Source organism: Hylobates moloch, unplaced genomic scaffold (genome assembly GCF_009828535.3).
Source record: "Hylobates moloch isolate HMO894 unplaced genomic scaffold, HMol_V3 SCAFFOLD_7, whole genome shotgun sequence".
Classification (NCBI taxonomy): Eukaryota; Metazoa; Chordata; class Mammalia; order Primates; family Hylobatidae; genus Hylobates; species Hylobates moloch.
In genome coordinates, this window is record NW_026652282.1 from 83,719,287 (window position 1) to 83,729,650 (window position 10,364).

General features: G+C 43.2%; 1 protein-coding gene and 1 pseudogene across 1 annotated transcript in view; one reads left to right on the forward strand and one right to left on the reverse strand.

Moving 5' to 3' along the window:
• The first annotated feature begins 3,420 nt into the window (after positions 1 to 3,420).
• LOC116811360 (ribosome biogenesis protein NSA2 homolog) lies at positions 3,421 to 4,360 on the forward strand (annotated as a pseudogene).
• Positions 4,361 to 6,859: 2,499 nt separating this feature from the next.
• The window catches only part of XKRX (XK related X-linked), a 19,181-nt gene continuing 15,676 nt past the window's right edge, over positions 6,860 to 10,364 (reverse strand). Inside the window, exon 3 of the mRNA XM_032756404.2 lies at positions 6,860 to 8,184. Within this exon, the coding sequence (XP_032612295.1) occupies positions 7,439 to 8,184 (746 nt within the window). The 3' untranslated portion in view covers positions 6,860 to 7,438. The remainder of the gene's footprint in view (positions 8,185 to 10,364) is intronic.

Here is a 10,364-nt window from a genome sequence, read left to right on the forward strand (position 1 = left end):
CACCCAGTCTGGGGTGCAGTGGTGCGATCATGGCTCACTGCAGCCTCAGTCTCCTGAGCTCAAGTGATCCTTCCACCTCAGCCTCCCAAGTAGCTGGGACTACAGGTACACACCACCATGCCTGACTGATTTTTCTTTTTCTTTTTAGTAGAGTCGCGGTCTCACTCTGTTGCCCAGGCTGATCTCAGATTCCTAAGTTCAAGCGATCCTCCTGCCTTGGCCTCCCAAAGTGCTGGGATTACAGGCGTGAGCCACCACACCTGACCTGTCCCTTATCTTTTCATTCAGCACATGCTGTATGCAGCTACCCCATTCCTCTTAATGGGTAGATAATATTCCAATTACAGAACTGTTACAGTTTAGTCATTTCCCCATAGATGAAAATTTAAGTTACCTGTTTTTCACCATTATAAATAGAGGAGCAATGAACACCCCTATGCATAACTCTTTGTGTAATTGTGACTATGTTTCCATAGGAAAATTTTCTGGTAGTTAAAATTCTGAGACACAATGTATGTCAATTTAATTTTCACAAATACTAACAAATCACCTTTCAAAATGTACATCGATATCTTACACTCATACCAATAATGTGTGAGAGTACCTGTTTATCTCCCACATCTCTTACACTAAGTATATGGAATTCATTTTTAAGTCTTTCAGGATCTACACAGCATTTTGAGATATCCATATAGGTTTTCTTGGCAAAAAATAAAAGCTTAATCCTTGATGAATTGAATGTTAAAACAATGCAAATCCACGTGTATAACTCAGAGAGCTTATCCTGACAATGATGCATTGGTAACCGATAATGTGTGTAAATGTGCTTTTCATATTATAAAGTGCTATTCAGATATTAGTTTCATGCATGGAGTGTGTGTGTGCACGCGCATGTGTATGTGTGTGTGTGTGTGTGTGTGTGTGTGTGTGTTTTTGAAACGGAGTCTCACTCTGTAGCCCAAGCTGGAGTGCAGTGGCAAGATCTTGGCTCACTGCAACCTCCTGGGCTCAAGCAATTCTCATGCCTCAGCCTCCCAAGTAGCTGTGAGTACAGGTGCGTGCCACCATGCCTGGCTAATTTTTTGTATTTTAGTAGAGACGGGGTTTCACCATGTTGCCCAGGATGGTCTCGAACTCCAGAGCTCAGGTGATCCGCCTGCATTGGCTTCCCAAAGTGCTGAGATTACAGGTGTGAGCCACCGCGCCCGGCCAGAATGTGTGTTTTTTTTCATACTTAGTTCATGTATCTCGCACAGGTTGGCCTCACTACTTGCCAGTTTCACACAGTGTACGTTCTTTTGCCAAGACTCAACATCTTTCCACTATGTACCCCAGGGGCTGTAAGGTCTAAAGTGTGTGACTGATTGTGCCAATCCTTCAGGAGGAAAGATGTGGTAAGATTATGGACATATGTGTCCTCTGAAGATAGTAAGACAGCCCAATAGCAAAGCCTTCAGAGAACAAGGGTTCCCACTCTTGAGTAGGTAAGTATTTCGTAGGGTAGAGTCAGCTGATTATGTACTAAAGAATTTCCTAGATATAAAGCCCCATGGGCTTAGATGGAAAGTCCTGGTGAGTACCCTACCCCACAGATGCCTGCCCCACCCTCACCCTGGAACGTGACAATAAACTCTGTAATGTTAAGGACCATGACCATATGAGATGCAGGCATGAAGGGGCTAGCTGAAAGGGCACTGAAGGTTGACCTAGGCTCTAGGGAGGGGCATTATTCTCTACTGTCCACTTCCCTTGGCCTGCTCTAGAACTAGAAGTCAGCTTCCTAGCAGGAGTAAGAGCAGTGCTGGCAAGATGAAGTGGAAGGGAATGGGCTTCAGTACTGGCCTGATTGGTTGTTCCTGGAGTCAGAGTTCATACAACCCTTAGCAGGAACTGCTCTCTCCAGTTTTCTTCCCACAACCACAGTTTGAAGGGTGTGTAAGGAAGAGCATACAGGAGTTAATGTCCTGAAACTGGAAAGGAAATGGGCCCCTCTACCATCCTTCTCCTCACTATCCCAGTACGAATCTACAAGTACATGTGAGCATACACTCAGCTTTCATCCCAGGCTTTTTAGGACTTCTCTCTCTAGAGAGAATTCAGTGGTGCCTCCTGATAAGGAGTGTTTAAGGGGAAAAAATGTTTGGGATGAACCCAACCATAGCTCAGAAAATAGTGCTGAAACCACTAACACATTAAAATGCTTTCATAAGGACCTAAGAGGACTTAGAGGCTTGTACCATGATTAAGAGCGTAAGCTCCGGAGCCTAAGGCCACAGGACTGAATCCTGTCTCTGACACTAGCTGTGACCTTGGACAGGCCTCTTAACCTTCCTATGCCTTAGAATCATCTGTAAAATGGGAGATAACAATACCTACCTCATAAGGGTTGTTGTGAGGATCGAATGAAATAATGCATATAGGCCTGGCACAGTGGCTCACGCCTGTGATCCCAACACTTTGGGAGGCCAAGGCAAGTGGATCACCTGAGGTCAGGAGTTCAAGACCAGCCTGGCCAACATGGTGAAACCCCCTCTCTACAAAAATACAAAAATCAGCTGGGCATGATGGCAGGTGCCTGTAATTCCAGCTACTTGGGAGGCTGAGGCAGGAGAATCACTTGAGCCCACAAGGCGGATGTTGCAGTGAGCCGAGATCGCACCACTGCACTCCAGCCTGGGTGACAGAGCAAGACTCCAACTCAAAAAAAAAAAAAAAAGCATATAAAACACCTAGTACCGTGCCAGGAATATAGTAAGTGTTCATAAATATAAGCTATTATTTAGTTCTCCCACAGTGCCTCACAGTCCTATGCCCATAGTCTTTAAAGTTCTTGTGGAGCAAATGAAATTGAAAACTATTAGTTTATTTCTTTTCCTAACACGCAAACTTGCCCATACTTAGCCTACCAAATTTCCAATAATATGAGAATAGCTGTTGTTACAATGGCCTACTTCTTTTCCCCAAACTTCATAGTTCTGTCTGCCTTTTCCAGAAACCATTTGCTGGCCCTGTCTCTGCCTCCTCTCCACTCAGCAAGACTTGTCCCTACACATGTACCCTATATTGCTTTAAGATTTCAGAGAGTAGGCCAGGCGTGGTGGCTCATGCCTGTAATCCCAGCACTTTGGGAGGCCGAGGCAGGCGGATCACCTGAGGTCGGGAGTTCAAGACCAGCCTGACCAACATGGAGAAACCCCGTCTCTACTAAAAATACAAAATTAGCCAGGCATGGTGGCACATGCCTGTAATCCCAGCTACTTGGGAGGCTAAGGCAGGAGAATCACTTGAACCTGGGAGGTGGAGGTTGCGGTGAGCCAAGATCACGCCACTGCACTCCAGCCTGGGCAACAAGAGCAAAATTCCATCTTAAAAAAAAAAAAAAAAAAAAGATTTCAGAGAGGACTGCGCGGCCTCGGCTCGTGGGTCTCTGAGACCTGAAAATTGAGAGCATTTTCGCACCCCAGAGGCTGCTACTGGCAGCTCTGCGGCCTTCACCATGCCACAGAACGAATATATTGAATTACACTGTAAACGCTATGGATATCGTTTGGATTACCATGAGAAAAAGAGAAAGAAGGAAAGTCGAGAGGCTCACGAACGTTCAAAGAAGGCAAAGAAAATGATGGTCTGAAGGCTAAGCTTTACCATAAACCGCGCCATGCTGACAAAATACAAATGAAAAAGACTATCAAGATGCATGAAAAGAGAAACACCAAACAAAAGAATAATGAAAAGACTCCACAGGGATCAGTACCTGCCTATCTGCTGGACAGAGAGGGACAATCTCGAGCTACAGTACTTTCCAACATGATTAAACAGAAACAAAAAGAGAAGGTGGGAAAATGGGAAGTCCCTCTGCCTGAAGTATGTGCCCAAGGAGGAACAAAAGTATTAAAAGTTATTCGAACAGGAAAGAGAAAGAAGAAGGCATGAAAGAGGATGGTTACTAAAGTCTGCTTTGTTGGAGATGGCTTTACAAGAAAACCACCTAAATATAAAAGACTCATCAGGCCAATGGGCTTGCGTTTCAAGAAAGCCCACGTAACACATCCTGAACTGAAAGCCACCTTTTGCCTACCAATACTTGGTGTAAAGAAGAATCCCTCATCCCCACTGTATACAACTTTGGGTGTTATTACCAAAGGTACTGTCATTGAGGTAAATGTGAGCAAACTGGGACTTGTGACGCAACGAGGCAAAGTTATTTGGGGAAAATATGCCCAGGTTACCAACAATCCTGAAAATGATGGATGCATAAATGCAGTCTTACTGGTTTGACAGCAATTTAATATATAATTATTGAGGACTACAAACCAATTGAAAAAACTGCCATTACTGTGATGTTTCTGAATACCACCAAACAGCCTTACATGTCTGCAATCATCAAGAGCTTTATTTATTAAATTGCAAACATTAAAATGGTTAACAAAAGATTTCAGAAAGTAAAAACAGAGTAGTCAATTTTAAAAGTGCTTGCAAATGGAAGGGAGCATTTTCCCTGCCCCACTACCATATTTCACAATTCCATCTTCTCTGTGTATCTGGAGGATTTTTACAGAAATAAAAGGCCACCATCTGTAGGAGGTTCTAAGGGTTCATTTACATAATGTATCACTAGAGTCTTTTCTCCTTGGGTGAGAGCAGCAGGTTTTTCAGGTCAGAAGCTGCTCCACACCCCGAAACTCTCTGCATTCCCAGGATGTTAAGTCACTGAGGAAGCTGGGGAGGATATACGGAAGGAAAATTTTGCCTGGTCCAGTACTGAGGCACACTTTTTGCCCTGTGTAGCATCATTTTATCTCGAATTGACTTGCTTAGATCAGTATGTGTCTATATGTTTCCATAGCACCCACTCCTTAAGTAGCTGATTCACATGGCTTTTATGGACCAAATTATTGTTCCATGGTGCTCTTGATTTTACTTGAGGGTACAGTGACTACTGGGGAGAAATTCTTGCTTGAATTCCAAAGAAGTAATGTGTTCTTCTGGAGGTCTGATAGATTAGTTCTTTCAAGCTCACCTTGAAAAACATAGTTAGAAGACAGCAGGTGAGCTTTATATGACAATAACCTAAGTCTCTCCATCATGAAAAATGGAATGAGGGAGTTGGGGTTGAAGAAAGGAGCTCTCCACTGTTCCAAAGCAAGTCCATACAGTCTCTCCCAAATTAAGTATATAATCCTTTTAGTCCCGAACAGTGGCTGATGAAGGGAAAACCATGCTAGCCATGCCAAGAAATAAGATACTTTCGTTAACAGCCCTGCTACTTAGAAGAGAGAGCTCCCTCTACATAATGTCTTGACATTGGATAAGAGGAGAGGAAAGAAATTCTTAGCATGCTACCAAGAGTAAAATTGGATGAAGACGGGAAGCCCTAGGTCAGATTTTTCACAATTTCCTGAAGTGTTGTGGTGGCCATAACTGGTACACATTACTAGGAGTTCTTTTAATTTTCCTGGTCTGTGAGGGGCAAGCATTAGTTAGGTAAATGCTGGGATATTTGGTCCCAATAGGTAGTGGCCATAGTAACTTCAATCCCTTGGTTACCTCAGAGGTAGCTGGCTGACATTCCTATGAAAATACCCAACTGATATGAGATGTAAACATTGAGATATAGGAGAAAAGGAGACATGCATTCGTCCACTGGGGGTATAGGAACGAACAGAGGGTTGATAAACATATGTTCCTTGTTATAAAGTAAAATCCTGGCCGGGTGAGGTGGCTCATGCCTGTAATCCCAGTGCTTTGGGAGACCGAGGCGGGTGGATCACTTGAGGTCAGGAGTTCGAGACCAGCCTGGCCAACATGGCAAAACCCTATCTCTACTAAAGATACAAAAATTAGCCAGGCATGGTGGCGGGCACCTGTAATCCCAGCTACTTGGGAGGCTGAGGTAGGAGAACTGCTTGAACCCAGGAGGCAGAGGCTGCAGTGAGCCAAGATCATACCACTGCACTCCAGCCTAGAAAACAGAGTGAGACTCCATCTCAAAAAAGAAAAAAAAAAAAAAAAAAAAAAAGGTAAACTCCTGTAGGCAGAAACCAGTACTGATGATTTAATGTGATCTTGTTTCCCTCCTCTGCCTTCACTCTACCTTGGAGTGTAAGTCACCCATCCCAATCCCAAACAACATGAAGGTGATGTCTCAGCCATTATTACTTTCTCTCTCCCCTACACACACACACACACACACACACACACACACACGAATGAAATACTCAGGACAACAGCAGACACGAAGTAGTCTTCATTTCTTCCACACATCGGAAACATTTTCAATTACAGTTCAGCTTCTCTGAGGTCCACATCAAGTAGTAAAACACCAAGAACACAGAAAAGCTGGGTTGGAGAAAATCTCTGCTAATGAGGCACTAAGTGAGAGGCTTCACTCAGCAATTCCAATAGACAAGCTGGAGGCCCATGCACGTCCCTGAGAAAAAGAGTAATTTTGGCTTATGGCCTGAAGGAATTCTACTCTGCACTTTCTCCTCAGAGTGTGCCTATGAAGTGCCACTGTAAAGAGAGGTCCTTGCTGAATGGCCACTAGTAAAATCCTGATAGAGAGCTAATCTGTTTGGGGAGCAGCTTTTTTTTTTTTTTTTTTTTTTTTTTTTTTTGAGACAGAGTCTTGCTCTGTCACCCAGGCTGGAGTGCAGTGGCGCAATCTCGGCTCACTGCAAGCTCCACCTCCCAGGTTCACGCCATTCTCCTGCCTCAGCCTCTCCGACTAGCTGGGACTACAGGCGCCCGCCACCACGCCCGGCTAATTTTTTATATTTTTAGTAGAGACGGGGTTTCACCGTGGTCTCAATCTCCTGACCTCGTGATTCGCCCACCTCGGCCTCCCAAAGTGCTGGGATTACAAGCGTGAGCCACCGCGCCCGGCCTGGGGAGCAGCTTTTTTAATAGTGGTGATTTTCTTCTCAGCCAGAGCTTCTCACTGGAATTAAAAAGACCCCAGCCACACTGACAGTTGCAGGTTCCACATTAGTCAGACTGTTTTCTGGGAGGTACTCTTAGCTGGTAAGCTGTCACATCCTCTGATCAGTCAGGATACATTCTAGTGGGATTCTAGAGCCTTCAGCTCAGCCCAGGAAAGCTCAGAAATGCATCAAGCAAATGAGCAGAGCTAGAAGGTCACTTTAGAGAGCCTAAAGTGTTTGAAGGCAAGTTATTCCAATTGACCTGGGTAAGAAGGGTGTGAATGGTATTTCTGACCCTTTCAACTATATAGTGGGTACTCGTTGTTTCCAAACATAGTGGTAACTCTTAAGAAAATAAAACCTATTTGGGAGTTGCTCTTTCTTCTGATAGGCTTAACAGAAAAGCTAAGAAAATGTACTGATGGGTATCTCACCCATGAGCCTCATCCTTTCCTTCAATTTCATGGTTACTCTTGGCAACTCCCAACTCATCCTAAAATACCCAAAAAATAGAATCAGACAACACTTTGCCTTGCTTCAGTCTCAAAGGGTGGCTCTGAGTTCTCAACCCTGGTCCGAGGGTGCTGGTGGCAGCAGACACAGTGGAGGTAGTCTACTACATTATGGGTAAAGAGTGAGCGCAATGGATGCAAGTACTGGAAGAAAAGGAGCATGAAGCCAATGGAAATCAGATAAGCAATAATGAGCTGCAAGGCAATCAAGGAATGACAGTAATTCAGTAACACTTTCACTCCAAAGAACTTAAAAACCAAGACCATGATCACATTCTCTACCAACCTCACACTATAGTGCAGGCCCATATGTCCCCAGTTTTGCCCTTTGTCGACAAGATCTCTGTCTGCCAACCTCAACTGCAAAGCTGACCAGCAAGAGAAGTTGATGCCAGCATAGAGGATGGTGACTGAAATCAGGACCACCAGAGTGCCAACCCGGCTGAAGTTTTTCTCAATGTTATTGGGCATCTGGGCACCACTCCTCCAGAACTTAATCCAGGGCTCAAAGAGGATGATCAGGAAGTTGAGCACTAGGAAGGGCACAGCCTTCAATTTCAAAGTGGCTGAGAAGAGCACCAGAATCAGGAGGCGGGAAGTGATCTCCAGTGTCCGCCAGATGGTGATGCAGAGGACTTCTAGTGGCCCAAGGCGAATCTTGTAGTCATCGTACTTGATCTGGATAGCCAACATATTGCAAAGGGTGGCCCCATAGGTGACAGATACCAAGGAAAATACCATTAGCACAACTGTTAAAAAAACAAAAACAAAAACAAAAACAAAAACAGGCAATCAGTCAATGTTGGTAATGAAGGCTGTACTTACAACCCAGAGGTCCAGAGAGATGACAGGTGAGACTTGAGAGCTCCAGTTAAGAGCAAATCAAATATGATCACAGCTATGTAAACAAATAGCATGCATTTGAATAGACTTTCTCCAAAGGCGGCATAAAAACGGCCAACAGGTATATGAAAAGGTGTTCAACATCACTAATCATCACAAAAATGCAAACCAAAGCCACAATGAGATATCACCTCACACCTGTTAGAATGGCTATTATTAAAAAAAAAAAATAAGTGTTGGTGGGGATGTGAGAAAAAGGACCCTTGTACACTGTTTGTGGGAACATAAATTGATACATCCATTATGGAAAAAAGCATGGAGGTTCTCCAAAAAAAATTAAAAACAGAACGGCCAAACGATCAAATAATCCCACTGCTGGGTGTATACATAAAGGAAATCAGTATCTCAAAGAGATATTTGCACTCCCATGCTCATTGTAGTATTATTCTCAATAGCCAAGATATGGAAACAAACTCAGTATCTGTTGACAGATGAATGGATAAAGAAAATCTGGTGTGTGTGTGTGTGTGTGTGTGTGTGTGTGTGTGTGTGAATATTATTCAACCATAAAATTAAGGAAACCCTGCCATCTGTGACAACACAGATGAACCTAGAGGACATTATGCTAAGTGAAATGAGCTAGACACATAAAGAAAAATACTGCATTGTCTTACTTATATGTGGAATCTAAAAAAGTTGAACACCTAGAAACAGAGTAGAATGGGTGGTTACCAGGAGATGGGGATTTAGGGAAATGGAAGGATTTTGATCAAAGGCTACAAACTTAGAGTTATAAGATAAAAAGTTTCAGAGCTCTAATGTACAACATGATGACTATAGTTGGCAATAATGTATTGTGTACTTGAAATTTTTAAAGAGAGTAGATCTTAAGTTTTACCCCACACACACACATACACACACACATGTACAAAAATGGTAACTATGTGAGGTGATGAATGTGTTAATTAGTTTAGTTGTGGTAATCATTTCACAATGTGTACATACATCAAAACATCAAAACATCACATTGTACACCTTGAATATATACAATAAAACAAAATAGATGCACAAAAAATTGAAAAAATGAACCAAAATATCTTTTGTGTGTGATAGTCTTATATCAGTTTTAGAAATCTTTTTCTCTACATTTCTCTATTTTCTAAATTTCTCATGATGAACATATACTGTAACACTTTAATAATCATATAAATATACAAAATAAACTTCCTTAAAAAGCATGGGTCTTAGAACATTGAGAAGTCACTAACGTGAGAAGAGTACATATAAAGGTATCAGGCAGACTTTGCTGATGAAGCAGGCTTCGGCGCAAACATTGAATAAGGCAGAAAGAACTCTATCTGAAAAAATCCAGTCTTAGGAAACTCATAAAGAACACCCTTGCTAATAGAAGTCCCTTCTTTGATGTATATCTTCTTCAAGGAACTAACATTGTTTGTGTGTTTCTAGAACACTTAACTTCAGTGATGTGTCAAAATGTGTACTGAAAATTCCACGAAGGCAGGAGGGACCATGTCTATTTTGTTCACTGCTGTATTCCCAGAGCCTAACATATTACCTGGAACATAGCAGGTGCTCAATAAATGTTTGTGGAATTAATGAAGACTTCTGAGATTAGAGAGGTGCATAAAATACCTAATTAGGCTGGGCACGGTGACTCATGCCTGTAATCCCAGCACATTGGGAGGCCAAGGTGGATGGATCACCTGAGGTCAGGAGTTCGAGACCAGCCTGGCCAACATGATGAAACCTCATCTCCGCTAAAAATACAAATATTAGTCAGGCGTGGTGGTGTGCACCTGTAATCCCAGCTACCTGGGATGCTGAGGCAGGAGAATTGCTTGAACCTGGGAGGCAGAGGTTATAGTGGGCCAAGATTGCACCACTGCAATCCAGCCTGGGCAACAGAGTGAGACTCTGTCTCAAAAAGAAAAAAAAAAATTAGCCAGGCATGATGGCATGCCTGTAATCCCAGCTGCTCAGGAGGCTGAGGCAGGAGAATCACTTGAACCCAGGAGGCAGAGGTTGCAGTGAGTTGAGATTGCCCCACTGCACTCTAGCCTGGGTG